Below are 18583 nucleotides of genomic sequence, written 5' to 3'. Positions count from 1 at the left end.
GAAGCGTAGTCTAATAAACAAGCAGAGTTCGGCAACAGGGTATCAGAAATATCGAGGTACAGAATCAGGAGGCAGATGCGGAGTCTAAGGGCGAGCCGGGGTTCGGCAACAGAGTATCAGAGAGGCAAGGTACAGGATCAGAGTTCAGAAGAGTAGTCAGGCAAGCAAAAGGTCATAACAGATAATCACAATCAAATTAGTACTTTAGACTATCAACAGAATCTAGCTAAGTGTAGGATTACAGCTCCAGCTGGTCCCGGCACACTTTCGGATCTGACTAAGGTCTGAGTGCTACCACGTAGTGATCGCAACGCCAGACAACGAGCAAGTGAACAGCCAGCAGTATATATACATACCACTCTCCAGCACCTCCCTAAGTGCTGGACCAATGAGCAGGGGCAGAGTTGTCAGCTCACCGGCCTGGTCAGCTGACCTTTTTCCGACTGCCATATAGGCTCTGCCTCTCCGCACCGCACGCATGCGCGTCACTCTGAACCTAGAGGGACTATGAGTCCCAGCCACACCAGGCATGTCCTGCACTGCCCGCACTGTATTGGACGCGGGGACCACCGCACTGCTTTCCGAGCAGGCGGCGGCTTCCCCACGCCTGCTCACGCTGCCAGTCCCACCATGCGCGCATACCGCGTCCAACAGGGCAGTACACCGCGGAGAGACTGCCGCTTGCCGCCAGAGCAGAGCGGCGGACTCCGCGTCCGCCGCTCTGCTCTGGCGGCAAGCGGCAGTCTCTCCGCGGTGTACTGCCCTGTTGGACGCGGAAACAGCCGCCTCCCTCTGAGATCTCGCGGCGGCAGTTCCGCGCTTCCTCACATTCAGACTCAGAAGAAACAGGCAGATAAGAAGCGGTCAGTGGAATGGGAATTTGTACCAGGGGACATGGTATGGGTTTCAACCCGGCATCTGGCACTGAAGCAACCCTCAACAAAGTTAGGCCCCAGGTTTATTGGCCCATACCCTGTATCCAAAAAGATCAATGATGTGACTTATGTGATCGCACTGCCATCCAGTATGAGAGGTGTGAAGTCTTTCCATGTGTCTTTATTAAAGCCGGCCGTACATGTGGATTCCTCTCTCCCCCCACTGTGGTGATTGACGGAGAGCCTGAGTATGAGGTTGAGCAGATTTTGGATTCTCGTCGCGTTGCGCAACTCAGTACAGTATCTTGTTCACTGGAAGGGGTATGGGCCTGAGGAGAGATCTTGGGTGCCAGGTCATCACATGCATGCTGAGGAGTTTCAACAGAAATTCCATAGTTTGCATCCTGAGAAGCCGTGCAGGATGTGTCCGGAGTCCACGCCTCAAAGGGGGGGGGGGTACTGTAATAAACAGCGGTGAGGCAGCTGCGGTGAACAGCACTACCACCGCAGCTGCCTCTGCCTCCCTGCCTAGTGATTCTCCCGCACCTCGGGCGTCTAGCACGCTGAGGACGGGTCTCTCAGCAGCTCATAAGGTCGCATTAGCGCGTGCGCGCGCTCACAGACAGGACCTTTATGCGGGGAGGAGGCACGTCAGCTGACGTCACAGGGCACGCTCACCGCTTTCCATTGGCTAATCAGTGTGGGTGTGCCTTCAGGGTCTCCTCCGCTTCTTAAGCTCGGCGGAGTCACTCACAACTTGTCTGCTGTTGCGAATACTTAGGGCCTGATTCACAAAGCGGTGCAAACTTTTTCGCGGACTTTTGCGCGCGCGAATTTGCCGCAATTCGCGCGCAAACGCAAATTTTCGCGCGAAAACGATATCGATTTCGCGGGAAATTTCGCGTTTGCGCGCGAAACCGTTATCGTTTCGCGCGAAAAATCGTGATCGCGCGCAATGCGAAAATTCGCACGAAAACGGCAGTGCTAACAGTTAGCACTCTTTTGTGAATCAAGCCCATAGTGTTAGCGCTCAGACCTTTGATAGCTGTAATTATAATATTATTGAAGACTGTATTGATTTATCTGTGTATGATTCTGGCTCGTTCTGACTACTCTTACGCTCTGCCCTCTGGTGCCTTTGCCTATCTGATCTTGTTGCCGACTCTGCCTGTTCATAGTTTCTGCCTCTGCCTTCCGACTCTGTACCTGATCTGCCTGTCTGTTGCCAATCCGATTTGTCTGACCACTCTACTCTCACCAGTGAGCCCTTGTCACTGGTGAGGAGCTCTCTGTACTGTTAGTATCTACCAGCTCCTCTGGTGAGATTATCCCTGTATCAGCTATCAGTACTACTGTTGCACCAAACACCAATCTGCGCATTTTAGCTATCACATTATCATTACGCTATACTTGTATTATTGGTGATTCTGCAGATCACTACATAATCAGGTATAGTATCTGTATTATTGGTGATACTGCAGATCACCGAATAATCAGATATCTGTCCATTGCTGACATCAATCGTTACATGTGATAGCGACTCGCTGGAATTCGACCCTGGTCATGTTCTCTCACCTGCTAGAACAGGAGAAAGCCATCACCCAGTACCTCTACAATTTCAGTAGAAGGACACAATCTGGGGAGATGGGGATGTTCTGGCCCCCAAACTGGATACTGATGCGAAATGCATGCAGGCTCATGCGGCCGTTTGAGGTGGTGAAAAACCTGGTGAGTCGCAGTGAAGGCACCATCGGCGACTTGATCCCGTACGCTTACTTCCTGGAGCGTGCCGTGCGTAGAGTGGTGGATCAAGCTGTGGAAGAGCATGAAGAGGAACAGTTACAGCAGGAACAGTTGTGGGAGCAATTTACATCAGAATCAGATGTTTCCTCAACACCTGTGGCAGCACAGAGGGGGGAGGAGGAGTAAGAGTCGTGAGGGGAAGAGGAGTCAGACTTGGATGATGAGGAAGGTGTTTATTTGGAGGAGGAGGAGGCGGCAGAAGAACAACCGCCGGGGGCCTGTGCTGCTCCACATTTCCATGGTATTGTTCGTGGCTGGGGGGAGGAGGAGGACTTACCTGATGTCACTGAGGAAAAGTAAGAGGAGATGGATAGTACGTCTGCATCCAACTTTGTGCAGATATAGTCTTTCATGCTGTCCAGCCTGTTGAGGGACCCCTGTATAAAAAAACTCAAGGGGAATGAGCTGTACTGGGTGGCCACGCTACTAGACCCTCGGTATAGGCAGAAAGTGGCGGACATGTTACCAACTCACCAGAAGGCAGAAAGCATGCAGCACATGCAGAACAAGCTGACAACTATGCTTTACAATTTGTTTAAGGGTGATGTCACAGCACAATGCAATAAAGGTACCACTGCAAGTAATCCTCCTCCCATGTCCACGCAAGCAAGGACAGGACGCTCCAGCGATCTCATGGTGATGTCGGACATGCGGACATTCTTTAGTCCAACGCCTCGACTTGGCACTTCCTGATCCACTCTCCACCAACGCCTGGACCGGCAGGTAGCCAACTACCTGGGCTGGCCTTAAGTGTGGATGTAGACACTGTGAGCAGCGATGAACCCTTGGACTACTGGGTGCGCAGGCTTGACCTGTGGCCAGAGCTGTCCCAATTTTCCATACAACTTCTGTCTTGCCCTGCCTCAAGCGTCCTGTCAGAAAGGACCTTTAGCGCAGCTGGAGGCATTGTCACTGAGAAGAGAAGTCGCCTAAGTCCCAAAAGTGTTCAGTACCTCACCTTTATCAAAATGAATGAGGCATGGATCCCGGAGGGCTACTGCCCGCCCAAAGACTAAGTCAGTGCCCACACACAGTATCTCTGCCTGCATGCCGTGTTACTGGCTGTCTGCCCCAAGACTAAGTTGCACCTCACACAGCACCATTGCCCGCAGGCCACTTGACTGCTTTCTCCGCCACCACCAACAGGGTCCAGGACTCCAGGCAGATTCCTGAATTTTTTAGGCTGCTGCTAGCAGCGGCCGCTATAATAATTTTTCTGGTGCGTGTACATGCCTGCCTAATTTTTCTGGCTGCACTGCGGCTGCAACAACAAAACAAAAGGCATGTACATGTGCCCATCCCCCTTCATGATTATTACCTTGCCGCGATGAAGGGGCTTGCGTATCACCATGAAGCAATGACCGCCGGCTATATGAGTGTCTCGGGGGGTGGCATACCAAAGATAATAAGGTCATTGCTTCATTGTGGACAGACCAAATTTGATCAGCTGGACAGTCACTGTTCTGTCATTCAGCTACCTCAGCCCGGCGACCATATGGGCTGGAAAGCCGCCATCACCTGCACTCTCGTCATGGTGCGCACCAGTCCTGCCTGGCCGTCACTACACAAACGTCTGTTTGCAGTCACTGCATACCTTTCACTGCATCTTTGACTGCACATTGTATTATACCTGGCAGTCAGTGTATACCTTTCACTTGAATGGATGGCAGACTTGTCCTCCATACAAGATTCTTGTTAAAGGCAAGTGGTGTCATCTTTGCCCTCCATAACAGATTCTCGTTAAAGGATTTAAAGTTGATTTGTCTCATATACAGCAGGGCCTCGAAAGTCCTCCTGTATTGTTATTTTTGGTCACTACCTCGGGACATGCATGCCATGTCTGCTGCCTTCCTTGGATGTGTGGTGGGTGGTAGCTGTTCCTGCTCCTTTGCCCACAGCGTGCCTGCTGCCTTCCTTGGATGTGTGGTGGTGGTAGCAGTTTCTTAGTCTCCCACTCCGGACCGGAATCGAACCAGGATTCCCTGGCCATTACCCGTGGTCACCATGGTACTGAGAAAGTACCATTGAAAGTTTCACACAGTTGAATGAATGGCAGACTTGCCCTCCATAACACATTCTTGGCAAATGCTTTCGATTTCATTCATCTTGCGCTGGGTCAAGGGTCCAACTGACCACAGATGCCTGGTCTGCAAAGCACGGTCAGGGCAGGTACATTACTTATACAGCATGGGTCCAGCGGTGGCTCCAGCTTCAGATTTTTTGGGGGGGCTCAAGAGGGGCACAATGGCTGGCAGGTGGGGCTCATGGGGGGAATTTGCGGCGTGCGAAGCGCGCAACCGCGAAGATATGGGCGTGGTCATGACATCATGTGTGCGGGGCTAACTGTAATGTATTTGTACCAGCTAATGTAGTTGCATAAAAAAAATATAAAGTAAATGCGCATATTGACAGACAGCGTTTCCCCAGCAAATGCACGTAATGACAGACAGCGTTTCTCCAGTAAATGCACGTAATGAGAGACAGTGTTTCATCACTAAATGCACATAAGAGACAGCGTTTCACCAGTAAAAGCATCAATCATGTAATGAGAGACAGTGTTTTACCAGTTAATGCATGTAATGACAGACAGCGTTTTCCCAATAAATGCACATAAGAGACAGCTTTTCACCAGTAAATGCACATAATGACAGACAGCCTTTCACCAGTAAATGCATGTAATGAGAGACAGCTTTTTACCAGTAAATGCATGTAATGAGGGACAGCGTTTCCCCAGACAGCATTTCACCAGTAAATCCACATAATGAGAGACAGTGTTTCACCAGTAAATGCACATAATGACAGACAGCCTTTCACCAGTAAATGCACCATAACGACAGACAGCCTTTCACCAGTAAATGTATGCTGAGGAAACAGAGGGACAGGGGTGTCATGCTGGGAGGACAAGGGGTATTGTGAACTGGGGAGACAGGGGTGTCATGACACCCCTGTCTCCCAAGCACATGACACCCATGTCCCCTCCAGCACAAAACCCCTGTACCCCCAGAAAATCACACCCCTGTCCTCTCCAGAACATGCCAATACTGTCCCCCTCAGCACATCACACCCCAGTCCCCTCCAGCACATCACACCCCAGTCCCCTCCAGCACATCACACCCTTGTCCCATCCAGCACATCACACCCTTGTCCCCTCCAGCACATCACACCCCTGTCCCCTGCAGCACATCACACACCTGTCCCCTCCAGTACATCACACACCTGTCCCCTCCAGTACATTACACCCCTGTCCCCCCAAAAACATCACACTCCAGCCACCCCCCCTCCCCAGCATATCACACCCCTGTCCTTCTGTAACCCCAGCAGCACATCTCATTCCTGCCTCTAGCACTAACCTCATCCTTCAGCCCAGGACCACACAGCAGCTGGTACTTGAGTGGCAGCGAGAGAAGTATGTGGCTCCCATGGTCCTGGGTCCGTCTGGGGGCATGGAGGAGGAAGAAGCCATCTACCGTTGCATCGCTCGCTGCTGCTTAAATATATCCCCCCTCATTCTCCCCTGTGGTGGTGCTGCTGCTGCCGCTAACACACCTCAGATCGGCGGCGAGCAGGAGATAGGAGTCAGCCAGAACGGCGCATTGCAGCCGCGCGGTGAATTCAAATGCAGAAAGTGACATCATCGGTCACGTCCAGCATTTCAAGTACACCGTGCGGCTGCTATGCGCTGGTCTGGCTGATTCCTATCTCCTGCTCGCCGACAATCTGAGGTGAGTTTGCGGTGGCAGCAGCACCACCACAGGGGAGAATGAGGAGCAGGTGCGTTGCCAGCATCCCAAAAGATTCGGGACACTTCTGGGCACCAATAAAAGGAAACCGTGCAACATGCTGTGGTGTTTGTGGGCATGGCAATGACAGGTTATATGTCACCATAACAAAAAAAAATAAGGCTAGAAGTCTCAGAGCTAGTCTACTTTAGGGGACCCAGCAGGAAACCTCATACGGAACAGTTCTCCAATCACAGCACCCTTTACCGCACAGAGCATTGTGATTGGCTGAACAACGTGGGCGTAGTTTATTACAACCTATCTGAAACCTATAAGTTCAAGAGCATGCCGTCCACCCAATCACGTTAGCTAGATTTCCTGCTGGGTCCCCTAAAGTAGACTAGCTCCGAAGTCTCCTATAGAATCTTTCCCACATAACAGCCAAAATATCTCACACATAGCAATAGGACTGCATACAGTATATCCCCCATGTATACCCCTGCATGGCAGTTAGGCAGCATATGCCCTCTGCACAGTAGAAAGGTAGCAGATAGATAGTAGGAAGTAGTAAGATAGCAGAGCACACAGCAATTAGTGACACACCACTTAATAAGTAGACGTTTCCCATATAGCAATTAGGCACCCTGTGTCCCACAAAATTATTTTGCACCATATCATTCATATAATAGGCAACAGGTTAGCAATTAAGCAGTCAGGTAAAGTGCATTATTTTCAGTATATGGTGAGGATGGGTGACTCTGTTCCCTGCACAGCAGAGTAACCAAGTTCCCTGCATGCTAAGAGAAATTCACTTGGTGATCTGTCATCTATTCTAATGTATGCCCAGAATCCCTGCTTGCTTTCCCAGTATCTATCCTGCTGCTGCTTTTCCCTGGATGTCATAGACTCACACTAGTCACTAGTAATTCCTCCATGTCTGCGCCTCTCCCTGGTAACAGACATCCATGATCTGCCCTTTTGTCCACTGGTGGTGTGCGTGAAGTCGTGGGGGAGAAACACTCGCAGACACCGTTGATTTCTGACTACAGCATCAGACATTCCTCCAGCCTTCTGCTTCTCCCCTCTCTTCTTCAATGCTTCCTTCCTAAAAGCTTTTCAAACACCGGCGCTGTCAGCTGAAACTGTATCCTTCCACCCTGCAGCTGCAAAAACCTGTATCCTTACGCCTTTGAGTCAGCTAGTGTAAATATGCAGCAATCGGGACTATTTTGTACAGTGGAAATGCCCATTCAGGGCACAATGGGGCTGATACCAGCACTTGCTCCAAATAAATTGTATCCGCGTTCATGCGGATATCTAAAAGGTCGGATTCGGATATCCGAACCGGATCCGGATATCTGTATATCTGGATCCGGAGTAGTCTTAGCTACCATAATATCTATGTTACGGCAGGGCCCTTATTACACTTTCTCTTACAGGGCTATGGAAACCGTTTTGCCCATGCGATAAAGCGAGGTGCAAAAATGAAATCATGCCTAGCAGAGGAGGGTTTCAATCTATTAACCTCTGGGTTATGTGACCAGCACACTTCTGCTGCGCCACTCTGCAGTCTGCTTACATTTGTATACAATCTTCAAGTTTAAGAAGGGTACATTAGTTCCCTTCACAAAATGCAAGGCCATCCCTGGGTGGGCTTGAACCACCAACCTTTCAGTTAACAGCTAAATGCACTAACCAATTGTGCCACAAGGACTGCATGTATGTAGTTGCTGCTAAATGGCTATCTGGGGTTCTCTTTGGACAACTGTTGAACACAAAAAGGCAAGGCCATCCCTAGGTGGGCTTGAACCACCAACCTTAAAGTTAACAGCCAAATGCACTAACGAATTGTGCCACAAGGACTGTGTATATGTAGTTGCTGCTAAATGGCTATCTGGGGTTCTCTTCGGACAACTGTTGAACACAAAAGTCAAGGCCATCCCTAGCAGGAAAGGTTGCATTGCATGGCCACTTAGCTTTTCAGTTTTCATCCTTCCCACCCTTGCCCTGGACTCTTCCAGACTTCAAATTTCTGTCCTTTGCTGTGTGTGTTACACCAGCATTATCCATGGGGGCACATGATCTTTATGAAGTCATTTTTCTCTTGGGTATATCACAATAGTACATGCTAGGCTTCACGCTAGGCTTCACGCTAGGCTTCACGCTAGGCTTCACGCTAGGCTTCACGCTAGGCTTCACGCTAGGCTTCACGCTAGGCAGGCTTTGGTGGTATAATGGTGACCACAGCTTCCTTCTGAGCAGGTGACCTGGGTTTGATTCCTGGCCAATGTATGTGAGCTGGCTTTTGACATCCTACAAATTCTAACCCAAATGAGAGAGGAGGAGGAGTGTGTGTGTGTCTTTTTGCAACTGAATTAATAATCGGATATCTGGGAAATCCGCGGATATTCGGATCAGGGGTGAAACTATCCGCAGATAGCTTTCCGGATTTTAAAAAAAATCCTGAATCCGAATCAGATAGCTGAAAAAAGTTCGGATATCTGGGTTACGCGGATATCTGAAATCCGGATGAGCATCCCTTATTACCAGTGTATGAATTTAGCATGCTACTGACCTAGCTCTGCCTTAATCCTTTTGTACCGCATATTTCTGACCTCACGTGTATGACCTCAGGTGACGATCTGACTTCTAGTTATAGAATACTCAGTGTACACTTATACCAGCGTTACACTACCTACACTGATGACACCTATAACTGGCTACACATATACCTATCTACCTATACTGGTGGCACCTACAACTGGCTACCTATACTGGGGGCACCTATACCTGGCTACCTATACTGGAGGCACCTATATCTGACTACCTATACTGGCTGCATCTATACCCGACTACCTATACAGTTGGCACTAATATATGGCCACCTATACTAGCGGCATTTATACCTGTCTACCTATACTTAGGGCACAGATACCTGGCTTCCTATACTGGGAACACCTATGCCTGGCTTTCTATATTGGGAACACCTATGCTGGCTACCAATACTGGGGGAACCTACACAAGGCTATCTAATGGGGGACCTACACCTGGCTACCTATACTGGGGGCACCTATACCTGACTTATACTAAGGGGACACCTGGCTACCTATACTGGGGGGCTAAATACCGCAATGCAAATAATATTCCAACTGACAGGGGAGGGTGGGGCAATTTTTACACCTCGCAGTGGGAGAAATTTAGCCTAGCAACTACCCGGTGCTGTGTATTTGACAGCCCCCCACCACCACCAAGAAAAAGTAAAGAAGTGAGTGTGGTGTGGTAAGCACGCTGAGGGGAAGAATGAGTGTAGCCTAGAAACTGCTCTGGTTAGGCGTAGGTGGTGGTGAGGTAGTTTTGGGTGTATGTGGGAAGGATGTTATTGTTAGGCATGGGTGGGGGAGGGTAGCGTTTATGGGGAAGGTAAGTGGTTAGGTGTAGTTAAAGGGGGTGAATAGTGTTAAGTGTAGGTATAGGGCAGGTTAGGGTTAGGTGCAGGTATAGGGGAGGGGAGTGTTAGGTGTAGGTATGGGGAGGTAAGTGTTAGGCATATGTGGTGTTGGTGGGGGTGTTAGTGTTAGGCATAGGTAGGGAAGGGTAGTGTAAAGTGTAGGTTCCCTGGTGTCTAGTGGCCCCTCTCCCTTCACCATGTGGCTTCATAGTTTCAGTGCTTAGCCATATAGACCTATCTCTCATTTTATCTCTGGCCAACTATAATGCACAGTGGGGAAATTGCGAGCCAAAGTCGGGCTGCAGGCCAAAGTTTGACATGTATACTCTAATGGTTGATGAGTCAAAAATGATGTTGACTGCCACTTGCATCGACAATTTAGGAAAATCAGAAAGAAATATAATTTGCAGAATAATTTGGAACATTATGTGAGCTAAAGGTATCTCACACTTACCATGTGAAGAACATTCCAAGGACGCCTGAGCCCAGCTTAGGGTGGATGAAGATTCCACAATATAGCAATGGCCCCGGAAGGGGATCCAGATTGTGTTTGTTCCTTCTGGGCATTTTCCAGGACGGTGATGTGGGTCAGTGGGAGCCACAACTAGAAGTAGTGAAACATCAGGTTAGTCCTTCATGAGAATCGTGGTGAATGCTCTTCAGATCGAACAGTGATATATCAACAAAATGTATCAATTATTATCAGGTCTGGATTTATATCACAGTTCTCCATGAACCTACAAATCCTCACCAAACTGCACCGCAAGTGTGCTGGCCTAGCTGTCACTTTACCCTTACTTCCCTTGCCTGTCATAAGTAGCTACAGGTGTGTAACGATCGGTGAAGCTCAGAGAGGATCTGATTACCGGTGATCTGCAGTATCACGGGGAATGCAGATGTATACCAGATTATAAGTGATTTGCAGTATCACCGATAATCCAATATACTCGCTAACCTCTGTTCACCTGAGTAGAGTGTAGTGTATTGGTGTAACAGTAACACTTAGAGGACTAGGCCTCAGTACAGCAAGGCGTACTGTACAGATTCCCTCCGCAAACCTGAGCTCTCCAAGACGGGAGGAGTCAGGCTGCCAGCAGGAAGGATATACTGAAAGTAACCCTCAATAGGAAGGGTCACTAACAGTGCAAGGAACCGCCTCTAACAGCAAGGTCGGTTCTCGAGGTCGGACAGGCCAGGTCGTACACACACAGACAAATAAGGTACAAGATCAGGAGGCAAAGGCGGAGTCAAAGTACAGGCAGGGTTCGGCAACGGGTAATCAGATAGATCAAGGTACAATATCAGGAGGCAGAAACAGAGTCTAGAAACGAGCCGGGGTTCGGCAACAGAGTATCAGAAATATCGAAGTACAAGATCAGAGTTCAGGAGAATGGTCGGGCAGGCAATAGGTCATAACAGATAATCACAATCAAACTAGTACTTTAGCTATCAAGAGAATCTAGCTAAGTGTAGGATTACAGCTCCAGCTGGTCCCGGCACACTTGCGGATCTGACTACGGATCTGGGTGCTCCCACATATGTGATCGCAACGCCAGACACCAGGGAAATGACCAGGTAGCAGTAAATATACACAGGTATTCCCCCAGGGCCTCCCTAAGTGCTGGACCAATGAGGAGTGGAGCCAGAGTCAGCTGACCAGCCTGGTCAGCTGACTCCTTTCTGACTATCATAAATTCTCTCCCTGAGTGCGCGCGCGCGCGTCACTCTGAACTCTGAGGGACTACGAGTCCCAGCCACAGCAGCCCCGCTCTGCGGTGTCTCCGCAGCGGGGTTATGCACGCTAACCGCCGCGTCCAACGCAGCGGTTTCTCCGCGCTTCACAGGTGCCTGCACGGAGACAGCCGCCTCATGCTGAGGGGAGGCGGCTGCCTCTCCGTGTGTGGCGCTGTACGCGGAAAGAGCCGCCGGCCGCTGGCTCATGGCGGCGGCTCTTCCGCGTTTTCTCACAGTACCCCCCCCCCCCCCCCCCCCCGAGGAGTGGACTCCGGACAGCTCCTTCCAGGTTTTTCTGGATGTACAGCATGAAATTCCCTCACTAACTCACTAACTCGTCCGCATGCATGCGGTTCCCAGGTACCCATTGCCTCTCCTCAATGCCGTACCCCTTCCAATGTACGAGATACTGCACCGAGTTTTGTACAGTACGTGAGTCTATGATCTTCTCCACCTCATATTCGGGTTGGGCATCGACTAAGACGGGAGGAGGAGGAGTGGGACCCACCTGGACTGCGGGTTTGAGAAGTGATACGTGGAAGGACCTCACTCCCCGCATGCTGGTGGGAAGATCAACGGTATATGTGACATCGTTGATTTTCCTAGTAACCGGGAATGGACCCACGAACCTGGGACCAAGTTTGTCCGAAGGTTGTTTCAGGGTCAGGTGACGGGTTGACACCCAAACCAAATCTCCTGGTTGAAATTTCCACTCTAACGAGCGTTTCTTGTCAGCCTGACCTTTCTGACTCTGAAATGCTTTTACGAGATTATTCTTAATGGTCCACCACATGTCCTTAAATGACCTTTGCCAAGCCTCCAAAGCTGGAAATGGAGTGGACGCAATTGGCAACGGAGAGAATTTAGGTAGTTTACCGGTTACTATCTGAAATGGACAGAAACCTGAGGAAGAACTCTTTAAGTTGTTGTGGGCAAATTCTGCATAAGGTAAAAATTTAACCCAATCACTCTGCGCCTCGGCAACGTAACATCTCAAAAATTGCTCTAACGATTGGTTGACCCTCTCCGTCTGGCCATTTGTCTGTGGGTGGTAACCCGAGGAGAACGACAATTTCATGCCCATTTGGTGACAGAATGCCCTCCAAAATTTCGAAACAAAGTGGACTCCCCGATCGGATACTATGTCTTCTGGAATGCCATGCAGTCGGAAGACATGGGTGATAAATAAATCGGCCAGTTCCTGGGTCGAGGGGAGTCCTTTCAGGGGCACGAAGTGGGCCTTTTTACTAAAACGGTCGACCACCACCCAGATGACCGACATGCCTTCAGACCTAGGAAGCTCTCCCACAAAATCCATGAACAAGTGGGTCCATGGTTCACTCGGGGTGGGCAAAGGCTGCAATGTACCTACAGATGCCAGCCGGGAGGGCTTGCTTTTTGCGCACACCGCACATTCCCTGACAAACTCTTTGCAGTCAGCTGCTAGCGAAGGCCACCATGCACATCTGGCCACGAGATCTTGCGTTCTAGACGCCCCAGGATGTCCCGCATTTTTATGAGAGTGGACCATCTCCAAGATCTGGAGACGGAATGGTAATGGGATAAACAACACCCCATCTGGTTTTCCTTCTGGGATATCCTGCTGGAAAGGACTCAAAGTCTCCTTCCAGTCCTCCCAAGTCTCAGTAGCGGCTAACACCACTCTTCGTGGGACAATGGTCTCGGGAACAGAGGGCTGTGCTGTCTCCGGCTCGAAACACCTAGAGAGTGCATCTGCCTTGGTATTCTTAGTACCTGGCGTGTACGTAATCAAAAATGTAAACCTCAAGAAAAATAGAGACCATCGAGCCTGCTGCGGGCTTAATCTTTTAGCCCCCTCGATGTATTCCAGGTTCTTGTGGTCGGTATAAACCGTGATAGTGTGCTCAGCTCCCTCTAGCCAATGACGCCACTCTTCGAAGGCCAATTTGATGGCTAGGAGCTCCCTGTTGCCTATATAGTAGTTTCTCTCTGCCGGAGAGAACCTTCGGGAAAAATAGGCACACGGGTGTAATCTACCCTGGAGACCAGAACGTTGAGACAGCACAGCCCCCACCCCGACCTCCGAGGCGTCTACCTCAACAATAAACGGGAAGGAAGTGTCCACGTGTCTCAGTATAGGCGCCGAGCAGAACAACCCTTTTAAAGTAGAAAATGCCTGTAAGGCCTCAGGAGGCCAATGAGTGGTGTCTACCCCTTTTTTAGTAAGGCTAGTGAGGGGTGCGACTACTGTGGAGTACCCCTTTATAAACCTTCTATAATAGTTCGCAAACCCCAAGAACCGTTGTAGCGATTTTAACCCCACCGGCTGCGGCCACTCCAGGACCGCGGAGACCTTGGCAGGGTCCATAGACAGACCTGAGGTGGAGACTATATATCCCAGAAAGGCAACCGACGTCACCTCAAAAATACACTTCTCGAGTTTAGCGTATAACATATTCTGCCTCAGTTTGTCTAATACAATTCTGACATGGGTTCTGTGTTCAGAGAGGTTGTTAGAAAAGATGAGAATATCGTCTAAGTAGACTAAAACGAACTTTCCTAACACCTCCCTAAAAACCTCATTGATGAGTTCTTGGAAGACGGCCGGGGCATTACATAACCCGAAGGGCATCACCCTGTACTCGTAATGCCCGTCAGGGGTATTGAAGGCCGTCTTCCATTCGTCGCCCTTTCTTATATGCACCAGATTGTATGCCCCCCGTAAATCTAGTTTTGAAAATATCCTAGCCTCCGTGACCTGTGTGAATAAATCGTCTACAAGTGGCAACGGGTAGCGATTCTTCACTGTGATCTTGTTAAGGCCACGATAATCGATACAAGGCCGTAAGCCCCCGTCTTTTTTCTTAACAAAAAAGAAGCCTGCCCCAGCGGGTGACCGGGACGGCCGAATGAAGCCCTTGGCCAAGTTCTCACGGATATACTCCTGCATGGCTAGTTTTTCAGGGCCAGATAGATTATACAAATGGCCTCGAGGAGGCATACAACCAGAACTAAGGTCAATTGGACAGTCAAACGGGCGATGCGGGGGCAGTTTATCCGCAGCCTTGGGACAGAACACATCCGCATGATCCAAGTACTGTTCCGGTACACCTTCCACCTGCACCCTGGTTTGACCCAATGTCAGCTTCCCCAAACACTGCTGGAAACAATGAGGTGACCATGCTGTTAACTGCCCTGTGGCCCAGTCTATCTGCGGAGAATGAATTTGTAACCATGGCATGCCCAGGATAATAGTGGAGGTTGACATGTGTAACACAAAAAATTGCAACTGTTCCCCATGCAATACCCCTATGGTGAGCTTCACCAGCGGAGTCTGTGACAGAGCACGATTCCGTTGCAAAGGGGAATCGTCCACTGCCGTGACCTGAATGGGGGGTCTCACGAGAGTGAGTGGTAGACCCAACTCCTGAGCAAATTCGAAGTTCATAAAATTAGCCGCTGAGCCGGAGTCGATAAAAGCTTCAGTGGCTACAGACTTATCATCCCATGTGACAATACAAGGGAGAAGAAATTTTCTTTCTTTAAGGGGTGAGGATTGTGTGCCCAGGGTGTCACCCCCCACTACTCCTAGGCAGACCCGTTTCCCGACCTGTTAGGGCAGTTTCGCACCCTATGCCCTGCTGCAGCACAGTACAGGCACAACTGTTCCGTCATTGTCCGCCTTCGCTCCACCTGGGTCAGTTTTGATCGACCAATCTGCATTGGTTCGGGCGGAGGCAAGGCCGGAGAAGGTGAGACAGGCGGAGAAGGTGGTACTAGGGGTGTAGCGGATGGCGCTGCGTATGATGTCACCCTGACACGGTGACTGCCCCTAGTCTGCCTCTGATGGCGTAGCCTACGATCAACTCGAATGGCTGATGATATGGCCTCATCGACGGTCTTAGGCTCGGGTACAGTTAACATTAGGTCGGAAACCTCCTCCGACAACCCAGACAGGAAGTAATCCATCAGGGCAAAGTTGTCGAATCTGGCGGTGACTGACCATCTGCGAAATTCTGCCGCATAATCCTCGACCGAACCTCTGCCTTGCCGCAACAGTTTGAGCTTCCGCTCAGAGGACGCAGCAAGGTCAGGGTCGTCGTAAATTACGCCCATGGCCTTAAAGAATTCCTCTACCGAGGTCAGAGCAGTATCGGTAGAAGGCAGGTTGTATGCCCATGACTGGGAGTCACCAGTCAGTAAAGTTTTAATAAAGGTGACCCGTTGGGTCTCAGTCCCCGAGGATCGATTGGTCCCTCTCAACGATTGGTTGACCCTCTCCGTCTGGCCATTTGTCTGTGGGTGGTAACCCGAGGAGAACGACAATTTCATGCCCATTTGGTGACAGAATGCCCTCCAAAATTTCGAAACAAAGTGGACTCCCCGATCGGATACTATGTCTTCTGGAATGCCATGCAGTCGGAAGACATGGGTGATAAATAAATCGGCCAGTTCCTGGGCCGAGGGGAGTCCTTTCAGGGGCACGAAGTGGGCCTTTTTACTAAAACGGTCGACCACCACCCAGATGACCGACATGCCTTCAGACCTAGGAAGCTCTCCTACAAAATCCATGGACAAGTGGGTCCATGGTTCACTTGGGGTGGGCAAAGGCTGCAATGTACCTACAGATGCCAGCCGGGAGGGCTTGCTTTTTGCGCACACTGCACATTCCCTGACAAACTCTTTGCAGTCAGCTGCTAGCGAAGGCCACCATGCACATCTGGCCACGAGATCTTGCGTTCTAGACGCCCCAGGATGTCCCGCATTTTTATGAGAGTGGACCATCTCCAAGATCTGGAGACGGAATGGTAACGGGATAAACAACACCCCATCTGGTTTTCCTTCCGGGATATCCTGCTGGAAAGGACTCAAAGTCTCCTTCCAGTCCTCCCAAGTCTCAGTAGCGGCTAACACCACTCTGGCTCATGGCGGCGGCTCTTCCGCGTTTTCTCACAAGGTGTCCCTTAGTATTAGGTAGCCAGGCATACATATTAAGTAGCTAGTGGTGCCCTCGACTGAGGGGAGATCTCGTCACAGTGGAATGCTGAGAGATGGGTGAGTAACCTCTCATTTATGCTCTGCTCAGGACTCTGCATAGGAAGGGAGGGAGGTGCTCGGAGAGGGCAGTGAGCCGCCTTTCCATCATCAGGCGCCTTGATTGGCTAATTCATATTGAAGTGATGATATTTAAGATGACGTTTCATGATGTATATTTGAGACACGGCCATTACTTGACAAAGGAGGTTCGCCTCCGAAACGTTGTATTGCAACATGTCTGTTAGTCTTTTAATACATTGAAAGAGCATTATACATGGATGGTGCCGGCTTACATTCTATTTGAAGACGTGACTGGGATTTGAGTGCTGTGAGTCCCATCAGCCAGGCACATCACAGTTTCTTTTGACAGGAGTGCTACTCCATTACTATATACTTTCCATCATCAGGCGCCTGTAGGCACATGCCTACAGTGCCTTATGGTTAATCTGGCTCTGATTAATCTCCATAATTTTCAACACCATTTATGAGGAATATTCTTATAGACTATGTTCATATGGAATTCTGGTGCATATGCTTGGTAGATTTACACATCTTACCACTGGTTTGTTTGCATATTGAAGCGTAATTCTCGGTACAGGAGGACGTCTTCCACTGCCCATCCACATCTATATATACACAGGCGTCCATTCTCTTTGGTTCCCCTGGAGCCCATTTTGTGTAGTGCAGCTTCCAGTTGTCGATCCATCTATATTGTTTGACTATCTGCAATAGTTAAAATACACTGCATATTGGTATTTATTAAAGGGAATCTAAAGTAAAAATAAACTTATGATATAATGATTTGTATGTGTAGTACAGCTAAGAAATAAAACATTAGCAGCAGAGATATGAGTCTAATATTGTTTCCAGTACAGGAAGAGTTAAGAAACTCCAGTTTGTAACAATCAGCGGTGAGGCAGCTGCGGTGAACAGCGCTACCACCGCAGCTGCCTCTGCCTCTCTGCCTAGCGATTCTCCCACACCTCTGGCGTCTAGCATGCCGAGGACGGGTCTCTCAGCAGCTCATAAGGTTGCATTAGCGCGTGCGCACGCTCACAGATGGGACCTTTATGCGGGGAGGAGGCGCGTCAGCTGACCTGCTAGTCGGCTGACGTCACAGGGCACGCTCGACGTTTTCTATTGGCTGATCAGTGTGGGTGTGCCTTCAGGGTCTCCTCCGCTTCTTAAGCTCGGCGGAGTCACTCGCAACTTGTCTGCTGTTGCGAATACTTAGTGTTAGCGCTCAGACCTTTTGATAGCTGTAATTATAATTGATTACTGTATTGATTTATCTGTGTATGATTCTGGCTCGTTCTGACTACTCTTACGCTCAGCCCTCTGGTGCCTTTGCCTATCTGATCTTGTTGCCGATTCTGCCTGTTCATAGTCTCTGCCTCTGCCTTCCGATTCTGTACCTGATCTGCCTGTCTGTTGCCAATCCGATTGCCTGACCACTCTACTCAAAGCAGTGAGCCCTCGTCACTGGTGAGGAGCTCTGTGTACTGATAGTATCACCAGCTCCACTAGCGAGGAGCTCTCTGTACTGATAGTATCACCAGCCCCACTTGTGAAGGAGCTCTCTGTTCTGTTAGTCTCTTCCAGCTCCTCTGGTGAGATTATCCCAGCTCCAGTTATCAGTACTACTGTTGCACCAAACACAATCTGTGCATTATAGCCATCACTTTACCATTACGCTATACTTGTATTATTGGTGATTCTGCAGATCACTACATAATCAGGTATAGTATCTGTATTATTGGTGATACTGCAGATCACCAAATAATCAGATATTGGTCCTTACTTACACCAAACGTTACACAGTTGTTATCTATGCAAAAGAGCTTCACTGATATCTCCGACTTTTAAAATCCCAGAGGGCTCTGTCTTCTGAAGCTTATTTTCTCCACTGTCTGTCACTGTATTTTGTTTTTTCTGAAGAGGACAATTCAAATGGTCATTAACCTGCTCTGTGAAATCATTTAGAA

The 18583-nt window shown here is 49.6% G+C and overlaps 1 protein-coding gene across 2 annotated transcripts in view; it reads right to left on the bottom strand.

The window, feature by feature from the left end:
* The window catches only part of LOC137518158 (macrophage mannose receptor 1-like), a 493922-nt gene that overhangs the window by 46363 nt on the left and 428976 nt on the right, over nt 1-18583 (bottom strand). For both annotated transcript variants that reach the window (XM_068235572.1, XM_068235573.1), the window contains exons 25-26: nt 17156-17321; nt 10300-10449 (exon numbers count right to left, since the gene is read on the bottom strand). In XM_068235572.1, coding sequence (XP_068091673.1) covers nt 10300-10449; nt 17156-17321 — 316 coding nt within the window. The remainder of the gene's footprint in view (nt 1-10299; nt 10450-17155; nt 17322-18583) is intronic.

This window comes from Hyperolius riggenbachi, chromosome 5, assembly GCF_040937935.1.
Source record: "Hyperolius riggenbachi isolate aHypRig1 chromosome 5, aHypRig1.pri, whole genome shotgun sequence".
In the NCBI taxonomy this organism is placed as follows: domain Eukaryota; kingdom Metazoa; phylum Chordata; class Amphibia; order Anura; family Hyperoliidae; genus Hyperolius; species Hyperolius riggenbachi.
Note: the sequence above shows the minus strand (reverse complement) of the source record. Positions and strands in the feature narration are given on the sequence as shown.